Source organism: Aptenodytes patagonicus, chromosome 1 (genome assembly GCF_965638725.1).
Source record: "Aptenodytes patagonicus chromosome 1, bAptPat1.pri.cur, whole genome shotgun sequence".
Lineage (NCBI taxonomy): Eukaryota > Metazoa > Chordata > Aves > Sphenisciformes > Spheniscidae > Aptenodytes > Aptenodytes patagonicus.
In genome coordinates, this window is record NC_134949.1 from 129,728,840 (window position 1) to 129,749,456 (window position 20,617).

General features: G+C 35.4%; 1 protein-coding gene across 11 annotated transcripts in view; it reads left to right on the plus strand.

Annotated features, from left to right (window-relative positions):
• CASK (calcium/calmodulin dependent serine protein kinase) overlaps nt 1–20,617 on the plus strand; it is a 235,006-nt gene that overhangs the window by 193,195 nt on the left and 21,194 nt on the right. For 4 of the 11 annotated variants that reach the window (XM_076355172.1, XM_076355180.1, XM_076355187.1 and 1 more), the window contains 8 exons: nt 1,081–1,269; nt 1,787–1,865; nt 6,778–6,863; nt 8,476–8,544; nt 14,512–14,580; nt 15,933–15,968; nt 18,776–18,972; nt 20,260–20,375. In XM_076355172.1, coding sequence (XP_076211287.1) covers nt 1,081–1,269; nt 1,787–1,865; nt 6,778–6,863; nt 8,476–8,544; nt 14,512–14,580; nt 15,933–15,968; nt 18,776–18,972; nt 20,260–20,375 — 841 coding nt within the window. The remainder of the gene's footprint in view (nt 1–1,080; nt 1,270–1,786; nt 1,866–6,777; nt 6,864–8,475; nt 8,545–14,511; nt 14,581–15,932; nt 15,969–18,775; nt 18,973–20,259; nt 20,376–20,617) is intronic. The other 7 variants (XM_076355214.1, XM_076355224.1, XM_076355234.1 and 4 more) reach the window with 3 other exon arrangements.

Below are 20,617 nucleotides of genomic sequence, written 5' to 3' on the forward strand. Positions count from 1 at the left end.
TAGGCCTGATTTATCAGTCTGAGAAACCCATCCATTTGGCTATAGAGGCAGGATCTATCTCTGGTCCTTGATGAGTTAGTATGGGAGTAGAAGTAGCATGTTCACATATAAATTGTATTCAGTTTTTAGACAGAAGCAAGCTAGCTATAATATACTCATTAAGAGTTGAATGCAAATGTGAAATGGATGTGATACGGGGCTCTTAAAGATATCCTGGAGAACAGAATGTCATACCATAAAAAAGCCTGGTACTACTGAATACTGCTTTGCAAATGTTTACACTTTGTCCAACTTTTGTCTCATAATACTATGTTACACTTTTACAGTTATAGAGGCTTCGTGTCTTTGCCCTAGCTTAGAGTTCTTACACAGTCGGTTGTTCCGCTTACCAAAGATATTTAAATACATTTAATCAATTACATGTTGTACCATTCTTTGCTTCAAGAAACAGAGTAAAACTAATGAAGTAGTATTCGAGCAGTTTGTTGGTTTAGATTGTCATTTTTATCAGGTATTTTGAACTCAGTGTGGTTGTGCTGGGTCCGTGCTCTAGGGGAAGGGGAGAATATGGAATTGATTATGCTAGTAAACAACAAAAAAGAGTATTTAATTCTTTCAGTCAGTACAGATCCACAGTCTGTCTGTATTAGAATGACATACCACAGAATCTGAATACCTTTTCATTTTACTAGGTTAACTATTATAGAATAGTTTGCTCAGAAAGGTAGCTTCCTAATTCTGTGTCTAGGCACATAAATAAAGATGGATTAATTCTGACACCTTGCAGGTGTCGAGAAGATGGGGAAGAGGGAAGCAGCATCATTCTCACTGAGGTATCTACAGTAGAAAATCAGGTTTACTTATACAGATTTTAAAGGCTAGGTATGTGTGTATGCATTTGCAGTCTGCTGAGGTTTATCTTAGACTCCTTTAAGGGAAAAGTTCCTGTATAGAAAGTGAGGCACAAATATCTTTAATTTCCTTTAATTTCTGGAAAGCTTCAAAAATACGTATAAGGAATGAGTGGGGGGCATCAGAGATGATGGAGGTCTGATATTTTGTTGCTGTAATCTCCTCTAGGCCTTACTTCAAACTCATGATGTAGTGGCACATGAAGTTTACAGTGATGAAGCGCTGAGAGTTACACCTCCTCCCACCTCTCCATACTTAAATGGAGATTCTCCAGAAAGCGCCAATGGTGACATGGATATGGAGAATGTAACACGAGTTCGACTGGTGCAGTTCCAGAAGAACACAGATGAACCAATGGTACGGAGGGAACCTCGGTATTTTTCTTGACTCTGCACTGGTAAAGAACAATATTATAATGACTTTAACGAGTTTCTGCACTTTGAAGTAGGGCTGCCAGTATAATTGGAATAGTTCAGCAGCCATTGTAGATACTTATACTCCTGTGTATATCCTTAACTTAAAATGCTACGTGTGCATTCATACTACTGCTGTATCACAAGAGCTGTTTTTGTTTAAAAACAACCTTGTAGTAGTTATAGCAGACTAGGCTTTAAAACAAACTGGACACTTTGCACTTCAATACAAAATTACATTTTTAACAAACCAGAATCTTATATGCTCATATATTAAATTATTGCATGTTCACTTATAAATAGCATCTGTTTTCATTGTTCACTCATGTGAGTGGCAAAGTTTTTATTTTAACTTTAAAATTTATACCCTGCCTTCAAGCTTTTAGGAAAAGTGACTGTTTGTAACCACTCAAGAATCTCACAGCTTAATGTTTTAAGAGTATAAACATTTCTTTTTGTAGGGAATCACTTTAAAAATGAATGAGCTGAACCATTGCATTGTGGCAAGAATTATGCACGGAGGAATGATTCACCGGCAAGGTAATCATGTGTCATAAATAGTTTTGTCTTCAAATATAATTATTTAGATCATTTTGTACAAACCATGTAATGGTACATGCTCCTCATTTTGTTTGCTACTAATCCATAGTAGTGTACCTCTGTATCTGGATGGGGTCCTGTTAACTGCCTTTGTTACGTTCCAGCTGCAGACGTCTTTGAGCGTTTTGAGATGAGGGCCCACTATGTTTCATTTAGGCCTAAATTAGGATAATGGGAGTACAGCTCAGGAAGAGATTGAAATGCCAATAATTTCTGGAGCTGTACTTATTTAATCCTCTGTTTAAAAAGAAAAAAAAAATCCTTAGACTAGTTACAGTACTTTTCCTTGCAAAAATGGAAGAGCTTTGTTGAACAAAAAATTTAAATGTCTCTGTATATTTTCACACAATTCTTGAGGATCTTTGTACTTTTGATGTTGAGGCTTATAAAAATGATTTGTGAAATAAAAATATTTCTTGTGCCTAGAACTTGAATCTTTATTTTCAGTTTTCACTACTGTAGCAAACCCTGCAGACATGCATCTTTTCTCATCTTCAGTCTACTCCTTTCTTCCATTTTGTGTCCAGATCAGCTGTCAAAAAATAGCTGTGCTTTGTCCTACTTTAAACAGATAAACTTCCCTGCTAGGTTGTTAGCTGCAAGTTTGGATTGCACCCTTAGAAGGGTTACTTTAGTTTTTCCAGTTTGCCATCTTTTTCTTTTGATGAACACAAAATTTTTCATCATTTTTCAGACCAAAGTTCCTTCTAGCCTACTGTACTATTTCAAAGGAAGCTAGGAACAGGTAATTAGGAAGACAAAACATGAAACAGGGAAAAGGTACAGCAATCCTTTCCCTGATACATTCACTTTGTCCCCTTGACGTGATCCAACCTGTCAAGAAGCAGGAAAGATAAAACTTTTCATACAAGCACAGATGCAATTTATTTAGACTTCTGTATTCCTATAGAGGACGCTCTGAATTGAAATTTATTTGGCTTCTAAAAGTAACTTTTAAAAGGAGATTGCTCTTAAGATTCACAAGAAGAAGGTTTTCATCCAAATGTACTTAGGTAGTGGTGATCCTCTGCAGAGCATTGTTTCACATGACTTATGTTCCATAATGGGGGTAATAAAACTTTTAAAACCTGTTAAAACTGGGTAAAAAAATCCAACTATGCCCATTAGAACTCTGTTCTTTTCTTTTTAATTATACAGGGTCTTTTATTTCTAAAAATTTGGGAAATTTAACCCATTCTGTATGTGCTTCATCTAACTAAGGTAGCTCTTCTGCACATAGGTTTAGTTTGAAAATGAACTATTCTTCGGTGTTTCTGTAGTATTGCCATCTTTTTTTTTTAAAATGTTTCTAATTTTTTTAGTTCTCTAGATGCCTCTTAGCTTCACTGCTTCGTTCAAAATACCTATATTTAGAATATTTTTACTGAATAGAACAACGCAAATGTAAGTTGACAGTGATCTCAAGCACAGCATGTCTTTGAATCCTATTGACAGGGTCTGTGGCTTTTGTTTGTTTCGGGGTTTTTTACGTTGTTGTTTCTGCTGTCTCCTCTTGCTATATGGAAAACTGCCAGGCAATAACAGCAATGACTAGATAATAGATCTACTGGGAGGGTTACAGGAACTATATAATTTCAGGTCTAGCAATATTAAATACAAACTGCTCAATTCCCAATCACAAAATAGTACCTGCTGTGCAGTCTGTCTCCTATCTCTATGCCAGCTGTATCTAGTCCTGATGATTATAGTTGTCCTTATTCAAAAGGTGGGGAAGTTGAAGTAAGGAGATAGGCTTGTAAAGATGCTATCTACTTGCACCTTCCAGAGGATTGAGCTCAATGAAAATGAAACACCAGTTTCAGTCATTAAAAATTGTCTTTTTGTTGTTGCTTTTGTCTGCAAAAAAGCATTGTCTGCTTTTTTAGGATAAGTAAATGGATTGTATCTTAGATCTCAGTCTTGTAATTATGACTTGGCTTTCACCTTTGTGTCTGTGCCCTAACTTAGCTCAGTTGTCCGTTCACTTTTTACCTGTGGATTCTGTTTAGACTACTCATACTGTTAATATTATTTTCAGGGGATCTGCATATAGCCTGAGTTCTCAGCAGCTCTCAGCATCTTAACCCATAGGGTTTTTCTGCTGACTGGTTTTGGGGCATACGTGCTTAAATGTGAATTCGTTCTTAAAATGCATATAAGAAGAGGTCCTAATATGTCATTTAAAAAGATTTCCAAAGAAGAGAGAGGACTTATTGGCTGCCCATTTAACCTCACTAGAAAAGCAGCAGTTGTACATTGTCTGTGCTACATTCTTGAAGTGAATTAAGGTAAAACTCACGCCGATTTTTAAAACACTGATACCCCTGATAATGTTCATTCAATTCTAACAAAATGTATGTGATTGCTTGGTGAAAATATGGTTATACGTTCACAGCCTTTCAATTTCCAAGCTACAGAATTTTCTTTTGGCTACAAAACATGTTTCCAAATAGGGATTCCAAGAATTTGTTCTGTCTTCTTCCTAATAGGGTAGGATTTCTCATACTTCTGTGCAGAGCAAGAGCACACACTTCCTAAAACTGTCTTCACTCTGACTTGCAAAGAAAAAGAAGGAAATCATTTACTCCAGAAATACATCCATTCTTTGTTATTACAGATGTGTTATACATCAGTAAGTCATTAATAGCTTAAGTTCTAAATAAACACTGCACTGCCAATAGAAAAGGAAACAAAAGCAACCAAAATCAGATGGTTAAGCATAGGTATCATGGGAGTCACAGATGGTGCGGAAGACTCATTATTCAAAGACGTCGAGAATACTCTTCCGTCAAGAATATTTATAAAGAGTAAAAAGTTTCTGCAAGTAATGAAAGCCTTTTGCCTCAGATTGAAAATGTCGTCCTGTGATTTATCAATGCATCCACCTCCCAAAATAAAATGACCATCTACTGCTAAATGTCCATGCTTTATTCCCAACTTTTATGTATACTGCTCCATTCCAGGCATGAACAGAACAATATTCACTTCTGTCAGAATAACAGAAATGGGAAATGCTCAAGAAGAGGGGATTTTATTTAAGTGCGCTATTGAAATGATTTGATACCGGAATATTACTGAGTCTGATTCTCATTCTAGTATTTAATTCCATCAGATTTCTATTTTGAAGAATGCCAAAGAATCTTTATACTATTCCAGGGCATATGCTCTTTCTGATTCAATATTATTGTTTAATAACAATTACACTCACTTCAAACACAATTTAATTTTGGCATGATACAGTCAACACAGAGCCTCATTTTTTTTAGAATTTTTTTTTTTTTTAAGAATTGGGTATTGAATGCTTTCTTGAGAAAGTCTGCCAAAACTGAACTTTCTAAGTGTTTCACTAGAGATTTGGTCATTAATATTCTAGATGTAAACTAGATTAATTTGAAATTCAGATGCAGGACTGTTGCATTCACATTCAGTAAACTATTAATTGTGATAATTTTTCCACTGAAGAGTGAAGAACAACTGTGATGAGTCCTTTTTTATAATTTCACTATCAGCAGATCAGCTCCTGTAGAATTGTTTGGATCATTTAATGTGGCTGAAGGACTGTTGAGAGTACTGAAAGTTTTTGTAAACTTTGGGCTCTCTCCTGCAGCACTGCCAAGTGAGCTTCTGTTTCGCAGAAGAGAGCCCAAAGGGAATCGTAGCAACAGAGCTTTTCAGGATTCTTCTCCTTGGTTCAGGCTGTGCTTGTGTTCAGCAGGCACACAGTTTGATTTCTTCATACATTTGTCCAGCTGAAAGTTTTGCTTGCATGGTATTCTTTGGAAAAACTGACTGTTTTGGTTCAGGAAAAGAATTTTAAGGATTTCTCAGGGTTCTAGTTGATTGACTTTTTTCAGGTAATTCTCCATAGATATGTTTTAGTTTAGGAAATGTTTGCCAGTTGCTAGTTTTCCAAGTAAGATTAATTATATTAGGTACAGTAATCGTATTAGGTACAGTATTTAGAAAAGGATACTTGCACAAATTATTTAAATCATACAGCAGAAAGAAATATATGTGAAGTAAATGGTCTTGTCATATTTCATTACATATGAAAAACATCTTCTGGCTAATAATAAATGATGGAAGTTTTTTGGGGGAACTGCTAGAGAATTAGGTGGCCTTGAGCTACTCAAGTCAGAAATTACCATCCAAAAAGAGCCTCCTAGGTTGCTTCTAATCCTGAAGATAATTAATTCATTCACTGCCTCCTCCCTGTTGAGCTTTTGTAGTGTCTTAGAGCCATGTTGTAGCATGCCATTCCCATCCCAGCTTCAGCAGGTCAGTTTATGACTTGCCTAAGTAGATACTCGTTTTATCATCTGACATTGTAGGTAGTCACACCAATCATTTACATTCAAGCTGAAGTCAAGTGTACATACAGAAAATGCATACTGTAACTATGGCAAATCAAAATCAGAGAAATGAAAAAATACAGCAGTCTGACAGATAAAATTACAACTATGTCCAGAAGCCAAACTGCATTAAGTAGTCACCTGATAAAATACTGCTTGAATGTCTCTGTTGAACGTTTCCAACTGACTAGTTGCAGGTGACTTTCTTTTCAAGGTGTGGGATTTTGCAGTGTCCTTGTAAGGGACTGATGTTTTCCCCATATACTTTATAGGGTGCCTGGGCATCTCATGCTGGTGTATTGACTGCACTCTGAAAGACAGATTCGTAATCTTTGGTACCTAAAATGTAGTTACCAAAGTCCTTTTCTGAATCTAGCCAAAAAACTTATTTTAACATTGTTTCATATTTATGCCTTCATATGAATGTTAGTACTGTCTTACAATTATCTCAATGTGTAAAAACATGTTTGAGGTGATTGTGTGTTTTGTTAACTCCACAGGTACGCTACACGTAGGGGATGAAATCCGAGAAATAAACGGAATCAGTGTGGCAAATCAAACTGTAGAACAACTACAAAAAATGCTTGTAAGTGCTTGCAATCTTTCTCATGTTCTTTATGGAACTGCCTGTCTTATTTTGACAAAATTTTTAAGTAATTGCATTGTGACTTCCCTTTTTTCTTCTTTTCTTGATAGCCTACATGTGCATGTAACACAAAGTCTTCCTGTGTTCAGCTGTTAAAGCCTTCTACAGGCTCTCCCCTGTTTTTTAGTAGTGGCTTTTTTGCATGTTGTACCCAGGAATGGTAGAAGGCACCTCCAGGTGTCATTTTATTTATTCCATATAGTCGCACGGAAAAGATCATTGACACTCAACCAATCCTGACGGACATATGTCTGACCAGCTCTTAAAAAAACTTGAGTAATGGAGTTTCCCCAAACTCTCTGGGCAGTTGACTTTAGTTTGTAATTCTTCTATGTTTTAGAAAGTTTTTTCTAATGTCTGAGTTTCCTGTGTTGAAATGCAGGAGTTTCTTCTCTTGTCTCTAGTAGACATATCAGAAAAAATACTGCTTTCCTCCTAGTACTTATCCCAAGTTAGTCTATAAAGATCATGCCCTTTAAATCTTCAGTCTACACTAAGTGTAGTCACTGAGTATACTATGAGAGAAAAGAAACTTTTCCTGCCTATTGATATAATTGCTACACAAATACAAAGACAATAAATCATAGAACCATTCAGGTTGGAAGTAACGTCAGCTGGTCTCCAGTCCAATCTCCTGCACAAAGCAGGGTCAACATTGAATTCAGCCCAGGTTGCTCAGCGCTTTGTCTGATTAAGCCTTGAAAATATCCAAGGACAGAGATTTGACAGAACAGGTGCCTCTTTGGGCAACCTGTTCCATAATTATCATCACAGGGAAAAATGTGTTCCTTATATGTAGCTGGAAGATGCCTTCTTTCAATTTATAACTATTGTGGCTCATGGTTATTGATGTTACAAAGAAAAAAATATTTTGAGATCAGACAGTCTGGCTTTTTGCAGGAAATCTCCATCTTGGGCCTTGCTAGTAAAGTCAGTTTGATATTTCATAACACTTGCATATTTTTCTGCATGCAACCCTAATCTTGGGATCTTGGATGATATCACTAATCTTTTTGTTGTGTCCAGAACTATACAGACAAGCTTAAGTGAGTCCAGGCAAATAGCATTTTTTTGGCTTACAATAAGCCAGCCAAAGAGAGAAAGGAGAAAAACTGCAAGATCATTCGAAGTAATCTGCTTACCTTTCTGCCCAGATTGAGTCCTGCAGTTGTCAGCCTTGTGGTGGCACTTATATTCGAACTGTCATTTAAGAAAATAGGGCTGAGGAAATATGTTGCCACAATCTGCTGTTATTCTGCAGAATTCTGAATTCCTCACCTTAAAATACAGCTGTAGGTTCTAGGCATTCAAAAGCTGGTCAGGCGAACAAACTAATAATGTATGTTTATCTTTTAGATTAATGAGAGATGATCTAAATGTTTGTTTCTGAGTGAAATGACAAATGAACCATAGCATTTTAGCTTTTCTGAATATTTACTTTAGGAAAACATACTGCTGCTCTCAAACTATGATGCTTTCCTTTCAAGCACTACTGATTTGGAGATTTGTCTTCAGTGTCTTAGTCTTTAAAGAAGTGCTTCTCTTTTTGCAGAGGGAAATGCGTGGAAGTATCACCTTTAAGATTGTGCCAAGTTATCGCACGCAATCTTCATCCTGTGAGGTAATTAATTTAATGAACCATGCCATTTCTTCCTCAGTCCTGTAACTAACTGCCTGCTGATGGCTGAATGTTACTGCTTTCTGGGAAATTGTTTCTGCCTGTCCTGTTAGATCACGCACACCAATTTTACAACAAAGATAACGGAACACGAGTAGGTCCCACTTACCTACTCAGCCCTGCCTTCATATTCATCTCATCAGCACCTTAACTAACTCTTTACAGCCTATTATTTTAAAAAAAAAAAAAAAAAGGAAAGGGGATCCTCAACTCATGCATTTAGGAAGCCCCTTTAAAAAAATTACAGTTTAAACTCATTCTCCAGGAACTCTATTATAAAGTTCCTAAGCTGAGGAACGATCCTCCTTTTTTTAGGCATCAAACATTATTTGTACTGCTTTGGGCTGTTAAGGGTTAACTGAAGAATCTGTTTCTGTATAACCCTGTTGAGGTAAATTTGTGATGGTTGTCTGTAACAGTTACACGTGGCTTAATAGCATGTTTCCATGAAAAAACGGTATTTGTCATTACAGAAGAAAAACAGATTTGGAGTTAGTTCTTGTTGAAGTAGAAACTTGGTATTATGGTTTTTGCACAGTAACGTTTAATTCCCTTCTGCTCACAAAGTTATGTTCCAGATTGCAACTGAAGGGAATTAAATTCTAGAAAATGGCTACTTGAGAGATACTGTTCCAATTTAAGCATACAGATGGCATACGCACTATGTAGATGATGCCAGTCTTTTCTGTGCCACATGCTTAACTGCGCAAACAGTTCCCAAATTAGAATTATTCCAAGAGTGAAATCACAATCCCTGTTGAAGTCAAGCACCTTATCTTAATTAGAGCTGTGATTTCACCCTAATTGTTTTTGTGTCTCAGCAGATGCTAGAACACACAGAAACTGCTATTTTGATTGTTGGAATAATCTGTTTGAAAGAAAAAAATTACTGCTTTTTGGTTGCCTTCTGTACTTTTAATGGAAGTCAACAAGAACTAAAAGTTTTAGAGGTAGAAGGTTTGACAAATTTTTACCTATGAGGCTGATTTTCTTAAAAAGTATAAATATGAAAGCAGAAGTTTTTCATGAAATGCAAAGGCTTTAAAAAAAAAAAAAATTCAAATAGAAATTCTAGAGTATGCTGACAAATTTATGTAGACTTCTGTGCTGTAAATAGCAGTAATACTAAAAGATATCTCATATCCCAATATTAAAATACAGAAATTGGTGAAACTATATACCTGCTGGGAAGATTATTATTTGGAGAAAATAATTCGGCAAGCAGATTTAAATTAATACCATTAGGTGTCATTTTAGTAGTAGCAGATCATCTCTTTTCCTTAGCTTTGTGTCCTTAGGTTCTTCGTGACTATTTATTTCATGGAAGAGAGGAAAATGGACTCTTACCTTTCTTTGGAAAAAACAGTAAAACTAGAAATGTGTGATCAAAGACAGAGGAAAAAAATTAAGTATGTCTAATTATCACACTTTATGGCATTTAGCATTCATTTAATCAGAGGTGGCTGAGTCTCTTCCACCTGCTCAGCCACACTATGATTTTGGCTAGATTTTCAACTGTTACAAAAAGCCAACATTTTTAAATCATTCTATTAAAGCATTACTAGTCCTTTGGTACAGAGAGAATTTTTTTTCACAGACTTTTTCAGGACTGTGATTCAGATGATGAATCAAATTCTTAACCATTGATAAAGGCTAAAAATTAATGTTGAATGACATTACTAAGACACAAAAAGTTTGCTTCTGATGCTCTCTAGCAGAATAAATTCAGAGATATTGGGTCTTAACTAGTACAATCTTTACTAGTTAAGGTATTTTTTGGCAATATTTCAGTATAAATTTATGTTTGGTTCCCCCCCTCCCTTCAGTCATGGACTGGTGCTCACGTAGTATGGTTTTACCAGAAAAGGAATATAAAACAGAATCGATAATTGGGGGTTTTTGAGGCTCCTACCATGATCACATCATTGGATTGCAAAATATCTTGTTAATCTTGAATAAGAACAACTAAATATTAGTAGAATCAGAGGTGATCTGCCTTTTATATACAATCTGTCAATATGCCTTTATACACAAAGGTTAGGGGGGCACAGGATGTTATTTTTCTAAATAACTGAGATTTGTGTTTCACTTGCCATATTTTTCTTCTTTTGTAGGCATTTAAGAGAAGTGTTGTAGTGGTGTTTTCTAAATATTAAGCTACTTTTGCATATTTAGGGAAGTCTTGTCCCTATAGTATGTAATGGTACTTTGGTGTCGCTAGGCACTTTCCAAAATATCAACTGAATAATTTCAAGTTTCTTAGGGATTTGTGGCTTTTCCTGCACCCATGCCTTCCGTTCATTTACCAGGCCTTCTATTTCATGGAGTAGACTTGAAAATATAATACTTATGAATTCCCTTGTATAAAGATTTGATCAGCTGATCTACTGTGAGATGACCTGTTTGGTCATTGGTGTGGCAAATGGCCTGAGTTACTCAGATATCTAGATAACATAGTAGCCAGGATGTTGTGTTTTTCTGCTTCAGATATCCAGGAAATTACAGACTTACATAAACATGAACTGAAGTAATTATTGCAACATATTCTTTTTATGGCTGATGAGTCCATATGCTGTTTATACATTTCAGCTTTATCCAACTGAGTAAGCATTTTGCTCTAGCTACATTTGCATTCATACTTTGTACTGACAAAACACTCCAAGTAACTTTTTATAGTGTCAGATATGTGAGAATGATAAGGGAATATATTTTTTTTTTTTAACAAAAGAACTTTATTTATAAACATCCTTTATGTTTCAGATTGTCTTCGTGAAACACTTAAGTTGTTTCATTAAGAAGAAAAGCCTTTTTTTATATATTTTTATATATATATATATATATATATATATATATATATAAGAAATCTGGTGGTAATCACCATGGATTTTTTCCTTTAGTCTTGCAATGTTTCCATTAGTGCTCAGACTTTTAAGACTTTTTATAGTCTTAAACCTTTTTTACATTTTTATTAAAAATACTGCCAGAAAGGTTCCTTGAGCAAGACTGAAACTGAAATGTATTTTCAGGTTTTTGGAAAGTCCCTCTCATTTTTTTTGTGGATCTGGCAACAGTGTCATTAATCTAGCTGTTCTTGTCAGTATCTAATTTGATCAGGCCACATCTAGTAGACGTAATTGACTTCTGCTATAGGATTGCATCTCAAATGCATTTATTTATCATTCATAATCCACACCTAAGAACAAGGAATCAACAGGAAACTGGTTTTGCCATCGTTTGGAAATAATTGTGATTATTTCCTCTACGGCTTCAGCTGTGGTGCTTGAACTGAAGAGCAAGGATCCAAAAGACTGACATTTTGTTATTTGGCTTGGGGCTACACAAGATTGGGAAGTCTAGATAGTCAAGTTATACTGAAATATGATGATAACATTTCTACACTACTCAGAATCATTGGATCCTCCAAGTGTTTTTCTGATCTTATCCCCAGGAGAACTAGGGCTTTTTCTGATTTACTGGAGAAACAAACTCACAACCAAAGCTGAAGTTTTCCAGTCCAGTTCTAAGCAGTCCTAGCATTCTACAAGGATCTCTCTACTTATTGATTTGTCTCATTAGACTGTGCATAATACAATTTTTCTCTTAACTTTTGAGTCTGATATTTTTGGAAAGAAAGACCAGGTCCCTAGGAAATTAAGAATCTAAATGCCTTTGAAATTGTGGCAGAACTGCCTAATTATTTAAAAATTGTACATCTGGCTCTTGACTAGCTTGATTGATTAATTTCTTACAGTTAGTACTGATGAAATCACCAATAGCACTGAAAATGTGTATTTTCCTCAGTATGTTATGATGAACATTTGCTTTGAGTAATATGCTGTCTTTTGTTGAGAATTGTTGGAGGAATACAAATCAAAACATTCTCAAACCAAGAAAATTTTCTTCAAAGGGAGAAGCCTTCAAGAGAGTCCGGAAACAGTGGTATTCTCCAAGTTACTCTAAACTTGTTTTTCTCCAAATGACTTGGGTGCTTGCATCACTTTCCAAAGCTTTCCCTTGCTAAACCATCACTGACTAGCAGATCATAACAAAATAGGTTAAAAAAAAAAAAAAAAAAGAAAAAGGGGGAAAAAAAGGTAAAATTAATTTTTCACCTCTTCTTGAAAGTGAGAAATTTGCAGAGGCAGAATTGCAGAGCAAGCAGAAAATCTCTTTAATAAAAGAAGGAAGTCACTGCTTTTTTGGTAAAAAGTATCTCCTAGCTGCTATTTGATAAAGGTGATGCTGATAATCCCGTACACAAAAAAAAGGAATAACGATCCTTTAGGCTTTTCTTTTTTCTATTTGTTTTTCAGTAATGAATAGCTTATTTGGTCTCATTTGAACATTTTAAACTTGTTATGCTGGAGTGATTTTGTAAATAGAATTAGAGCTGATTTCCCCCAGTCCGTTAAATGTTGCAAATAGTTCTGGGAGCCAAATGAGCATTTTGTTCTTATGCAAGTAGCAGAAGCATACAGACCTACATACTTTGAACCACAATGACTTTATAGCCATAATATTGCCCTATCTGTCCTCAACTGTTTTAAAATCAAAGCAAGCATCTAGATAGTTACACATGGAACTTTCTGTGAAATCATGTCTAATGAGTCCACAAAAAAGTGCCGAAGTTCTACATGAGTTTGTTGCACATCAAGTGTACAGGCAGCAAGAGTGATAAAGTATTGCCTGTCATTTTAACTTTTCTTGATGCTTTTAAATAGCTATGAGCGCTATCGCATAATCAGTATAAGTTTGAGAACATTATTAGAGGACATTTACCTGATTAATGTTGTTGCATGAACAGTTTAGCTCCAATTCTGGTTTTTAATTTATTCACAGAGGGCACTTGTATTGATAAAATGTGACAGGGATAACTTTGTTTTCTTTGAAAACTGTTTTAGCCCTTTTTTTCTGCTATCCTTGATGTTATGCAAAATTACCAGACATTCCTAAATTGACCTTTGACATGGAACATTATATTTCAAAATTCCTTTGAGGGTAAAGGGAATTTTTTTTTTTGTCACAATGTATGATTGAATTATTTCCTGAAGAGGTGGCTGAATTATCTGATCTTACGGAATTAAGTACTATATCACAATCACTACAATCAAAATGGCATGTGAAAAAGATTGTTCTACAAGTGACTTTCTTGCCTCTGCAAAACCCAGTCAGAAATTCCTATTATCCTTTCTGTAGAATTTCCAGGTGTGCACCCTGCATCTGCTGTCTCCTCAATGAAGTGTAGGACCACACTGGTAGTCCGAGTTAAGAGAGGTGGCTTTTTTAAAGTGATATATTTTGGCAAAGTTTAATGTTTTTAAGCCTATAAGAATGTTGGGGGGAAAAAAACTCAGTACACTGTAAAATGGATGAGGAGGGAGAAGAGAGTATCCAGCTTCCTTCTCATGTGTTAGCTTCAGTGTCTTTGAGACACTGCGGAGAGATGCATCTTACAGGGTAGAAACTGATCAACACTGACCTCCACCACACAGCTGAACAAAGATTTAGAAGTGTCTTTAAAATGGAGTATGTGCCTCATTCTATTCAAAGTACTATTCAGCATATAACTTTCAGGCAATTACTTTAACAAAGACACCAGTATGACTAATGGCCTTTAGCATTGTCAGCCACATGAGATCTAAGAGGTCCCAGATACTCAGTAATTAAAAAGCTGTTTGATTGCTAAGGCAATATAAAAATAGTTATTATCTAGGATACATCGAAACGTCAAACCTGAATCTTAAACTATGAAAAAAGTTTTCAGATTTGTGGAGTTTGTAGTGTGGAAGCTTTCACAGATGAAGCAGCTAAGCAAATGGTTATAAGGCTGTGGATGTAACTGTTCTTTTAAATATATCTGTGTTCCTGTGATAGTGTTGTGTTGTTAATGAACCTTGTGTCTTATTTCAGAGAGATTCCCCCTCTACATCCAGACAGTCCCCAGCTAATGGTCATAGCAGCACTAACAATTCTGTTTCGGTAAGATTTCCAGTTCCACACAGAGAAAGTGTGAAAGTTTTGTTGGTGCTCATCTGCCATTACTGTTATACTTATTGTGTGGTCAGTGGAAAATTTTGTCCTGCTGATAGAACCAAGGTTATTACATATGTACCTCCCCATTTTCTTTTTTTTAAGGGTTTTTTCCAACATATTCTTCTCATTAAAAGCCATATAGTGAATTAAATGTTAATAACTGTAATGTGACACTTCAATCATCCTGAAATCATTGTTAGCAGTTTCCTCAAAACTAAGCAAAGGTTTCAAGTGGAAGTTTTATTTCCATCCTGAACTTTGGAAGCAGTGTTTGAAGAAAGAATAACTGTGCAGTTGGTATTTCAAGACATTTGAGACTCTTTTTAAGTTTTGTGTTTTGAGAGACCTCTGGAACGTGTACTGGTTTCCGCTATCTGAGTTAACGAATTGGTGTGCCCTCTGCTGTTGTGGTACGTGCACATACTTTGTGAAATATGAGCCTTGCCTGGATATGAAAAGCAAAAGGAAGTGGCTTTAAACTGCACTACAAACCAAGCTATTATCATCACATCTTTAACACAAAGTACTTCTGTTTCATATGTATTCAGGTAGAAAGATGCCGTTGGTCTCCTGTTTTTCTAAAGTACAGTAATGTTAAAATTTGTGTTGTTTATCATTTGTCGTTGTTTGGACCAGTGTAGTAACTGTACACGCAAGTTCCTTCAGTAAGAGTGCTGTCAATATCATGAGTTCATGGGACTAGCTAAAAAAAACAAAACTGAGTAACTACTCCTTTAACTATTAAAAAAATTACAACTTAGAAATTATTTGCCACAAGGTAAAGTGCTTATTAATTAATACAATGAAAAATAATTGTGGATGAAAAATTTAAGACATTTTTGTGAATTAAATTGAATTTGTACCACGATTAGTAGTTATAATTTTATTCCTCAGAACAACTAATCACATTATACATTTTTAATAATAAAATTTTTAATATTTATAATAGTCATCCTTCTCTTTTAAAAACAAGACTAGGTATTAAGTGGAAAAGGCATTCACATGAAGAGCCTCTTTCACTTGATGGTGCTTTTGTGTTGAAGATGCTGAATTATTTATTAAAAAGCACATTTTCTATCTGCTTAAACTTTTTACCTGCTTTCTTCAGCTTGCTGCTAAACAGCCTGGGTTTGATTTTTCTTTAAGAAAAAAATATCTCTAAACATGGGTCAATGCTTTATACTTTTGTCTGACTTACCATTTTACTGTAATGTAGTATGAATCACTAACAAATGGTGTTGTATACCCTTAAAAAGTAAAATGAAAATTTCTTCTCCTGGGTTGACTTTATTCTGCAGGACTTGCCATCGACAACACAACCAAAAGGACGACAGGTGAATAGATATCCTCCATGGGAATTTTTGTAAACTTAGCTGCTAGTGAACATCCCTGCTTATCTTTTTCCCCCTCATATTCTGTATGTGCTGGACTAAAACATTTAAGCTTGGAAAATTTGTTCCATTTTTTTCATTTTTCTTTTTAACTCATTTGTTTGTGGCTAATTCAAAATAGCAATTTTTCATGTGTCCATATGTGTGAGAGTTACAAAGTCATTGTAAATTTAACTGGAGATGTTTTAGTTTAGAATGCATTAATAGACTTATTGTTGTGCAATGACCTGTGCAGGTTTTCATCTTGGAGGAAAGCTCAAATTTATATTTTAGCTGAAATGGAGACTAGTATGGCAAGTGTCTAATACTCTAAAAAATTGTACTGACAAAGATTCTAAAGCTTGAGTTGGTCTATAACTAATTATTAACATTAAGAAAACTCTTCAAAGAAAAACATTAAGGACAGTTTCTATTGAGAGTTGATAAGTCTGAAGATAGCCTCTTATATTTTCAGTCCTAAGGCCCAGATTCAGTAACCTCCCTTAACTTTGTTACCTTGACAGTAGTACATGTCGTCATGGACCAAAGAACGACCTTCCCTCTCCAGAGTATTCCAAGAAAGCCCTTAAGGGCTCTGCAGAGGATTCGCTATGATTCCCTTTGCAGTTTTCAGAATTTATTTTTTTTTTACTGCAACCTCCAAATCAACACATACCTTCAAGAGATTTGTGATTCATCTTCAGTAACTGCTCCATTTATATATAGCCCTTCCAGAATCTGCCTCTGAATCTTAATGTGGACTCAACCTCTTACTCTGCCAAGGGTTTCAATAATAACTCTTGCAGTTCCATCCAAAAGAGTCAATGGACTCCATGATCTGTTGTCTTTAACAATCTTTTTATACTACTGTCTGGTTAAGTTGGCTGGAATATCAGTTACAAGGATGGATTGCTTTCACTTCGTTTCCCATTTTTAAAGCTTACAGCTATATGGTTCTTTCAAATTTCTGTTGTCTTCTGAAGTTTCCAGCTGCCTGAATGTAGTCCTGGAAAGGCTCCACAAAAGACCTTCCAAGCTGTTGTGTTAGGTTTTGGTTTTCCTCTCATAAGGTATTTTTCCCAGGAGAAGAGAGTTTGTTCAAGGCAATATCAGAATAATGGTGTTCCTCGTACTCGCACCATTTATAGTTACCTGTTTTTTTTCAAGAGTCTTTTCCCATTGAACCAGCGTATTTTTCTGGTAGCTTGTCATCCTTGAAGACAGTAAGGGCTTCGATAACAGATACATTGCTATCTGTAAGGAAGTCTGTAACATTCCATGAACAGTCAATATATGGTAGATAATGGCTCAAACTGGAGCAGGGACTTGAAAAGCAAGGAAGTTTCTAGATGGTAAAAATACTGCTCACTTTTCTAGACCTATGTTAGATAAGGTTGAGGGGAAATAAGGGATTGGTTCAATACTGATTACTTCATAGAAAGCCAATTACTAAAGAAAAGTAGTTGGTTTCAAAATATCCTATTTTTCAGGTGATTAAAAGAAGTTGGGTTGCTTGTGGAAGCTCACACAATGCACAGCAGAACAAGGGTCAGATTTAGTATATTAAAAATTGAGTTCTATATTGGTATTATCATCTGATGCTCTCACTGTAAACAGATAAAAATGCATCAGGTACAAGATAGTCCTGATTAGCCATGTTAAGTTAATTTATTCGTATGTTGGGTTGCAGATTGGATTACTATAGAAATAAACTTTTAAAAGTGCCATGAATAGTGCTCACACTGCATAGTTACAGCTATTTTTGGAGCAGAATTTGAGCAAAGTTGAAAAGTGTTTGTTACAGTTTAAATGAAGGATATTACTTTGCAATGTAAATTTTTTTTTTTTTAAATCTAGTCAATTTATAGTAAGAAAATCAGCAGTAGAATATACATGGCTGTCTGAGATGCTATAGGGTGATGTTTGAAGTTCATAAACTGTAGAAATTACCCATCTTGTACATGACATTTAATTCCAATTTTAAGATTCTTGGATGCATCAGGGCTGTAATTAGCAACCAAAACTGGAGATCACTTTTATTTTTATTTTCTAGGGTTGAGACCTCATTAACCCACAAAGCAAGGATTGGTATATTATTTTAAATTGTGAAGTCAGAATCTTAATTCTTTCTGTTAATGTTCCTTAGAGAAAAACTTACTCAAATCATTAGTTTTCATTTATATGGGAGTAAACTTTTACTGAAAAACCCATGCAGAGAATTCCCAGATTCCTCCCAAGTAACTGTATGTGATAGATGCAACACAGGACTTCCTATTTAATCTAAAAAAAAACCCCAAAGGTACTTTTTTCAGTCTGAATACTAAAGATCAGTAATGTAGCCTAAGTCCTTTATACTGTCCAATAAAATTTCCTGTCATACAAATTTTTAAAACATATCATGGGACTTCAGTTGGAAAGTACAGTACAGTTCAAGTTTTAAGCTGCTGGCTTTTAGTCTGTAATGATTCATGATAGTTAATACTGATTTGAGGGACTCTATCAGTTTATATTACGTGTTCATTTTTGCTGTTCGGGTTTTACAGTATGTAGAAGACATGAGCTTTCAAAGTAACATCATAAGTCTCCATTGTTTGCTGGGGGGGGTTCTGTTTCATTTTCAACTATCACTTATGCTTTTGCCATTCTGTTTCTTCCTTTGCTTGTTGCAAACAGTATGTGTAGCTACATGCACAGATCAAATTTTCACCTGTTACTCTTACTACTGTACCAGTAATAATACCGCAGTGTCTTTCATAAACTCTTTTTTATAGATATATGTAAGAGCACAATTTGAATATGATCCAGCAAAGGATGACCTCATTCCTTGCAAAGAAGCTGGCATCAGATTCCGAGTTGGTGATATTATCCAAATCATTAGCAAAGATGATCACAACTGGTGGCAGGGTAAACTTGAGAACTCCAAAAATGGTACTGCAGGTCTTATTCCTTCTCCTGAACTTCAAGAATGGTATGACTTAAGTTTTCTATAAAAATGAATTTAGCTTTGCTTTTATTTCTGTCTTTCACGCTTTTCATTTGTTGTATAGCTAGTTTTTGTGTAATTTTTTCTTTTTTCAAAAAAAAGTCTATATATTGTCTCAGTTTGTGTGGCATTGATTTTTTTTTTTTGTCCTCGTATATGCATAGCAGTAAGGGTTGCATGCAATATCGTATGTGTGGTTACATTAGAAAAATAAACACCTGTGTTAGTAAACATTGTGCTTTCTGATACACTATAGGAAACCAGGATTGAAGGCTACATACAAATTGTTTATGTAAAGGGGTCAAGTTAATTTCTCCTTTAGGTTCTAAACAGTGTTTTCATTAGTACTGCTTACGTGAGAGTGCTGCAGGAATAAGGTGTTAGCAAGATGTCAAGCACAAAGATCATTGAGGGAGTCTGGGGGTTTTCTCTCCTTTTAATTTTTCATGTGAAAGCCAAAAAGTAGAAAGAAGTCACAGTGCAAAGATTCCTGAATGACAGATTCAATGAACAGCAATGGCACTGAGTACTGCAAAAGCAATGCAGAGCCTTTAAATAACCTCTTGCAGAAGCTGTTTAGTAAATATTTTAAATGTATCGGCACAAACTCTGGCAAGCAAGTCCTGGGCCATGAAAGTCATGGCCATAACTCCAGAAAGTTTATCAATATGGATAATCTAGCCCAAAATATTTCATACAAGATTTCATACAGAAAAGAATTAGAGTGCTGTAAAGGGTTTAACAGCACCTGTGCCACCTAGACTGGCTAAGGGAGATTTTGCTAGAAGAGAAACAGAGGCAGACAAGACATTTCATTCCATCTCAAGAGCTCCCTTGCAAGCCCTGACATAAGGGAGACACTGGTATGCATTGCAACAGGAACACTTGCAATACTTCATCCTAAAGATTGACCTCAAAACAGTTCCTCAACACAACTTGCTCTGAAGTAATTTAGACCATAGCGGTCTTTTCAGACCTCATGCTCTTCCCGTCTAATCTGCTGCAAAGTGCTCTACAGCCATTTTAGTAGCTACCCTTCCTCCCATGCTCACTTGATCTGTGAGCTTTAATGATCTACCTCTAAGAAGATATTCTTTATATCAAAATACCTCTGTATATAAGTGCTTTTAAGTCATCAAAAAAAAAAGGGTTTGAAAAGTTTTCCTGTACTCTTGTACTATTAAAAAGTCTTATTTTTATAATTCATTCTGTGTGACTTTTTAAAAATGCATTGCTTACAACAAAAAAATTTTTTTCTCCTCCATATGCCAGGCGAGTTGCTTGTATTGCCATGGAGAAGACCAAACAGGAGCAACAGGCCAGCTGTACTTGGTTTGGAAAGAAAAAAAAGCAGTACAAAGACAAATATTTGGCAAAGCACAATGCAGGTATGAAAAAAAAACGCAAGTATCTTTAACAGGTTAAATTTTTTACAAGCTAAACCTTGCCATTAATTGTTCAGCTGGCACTGTTATATAAACCTAATGAGCTACTTAGGAAAATATAAGTAAAATTCTAATTATGCCAGCATTACTCTGCTTGTTCTTGGCTATTTAAACATACAGCTTAATCGGTGAGAGGCAAGCTGCAACAAAATAAATGCATCATAATATATCCTAATATAGGCTTA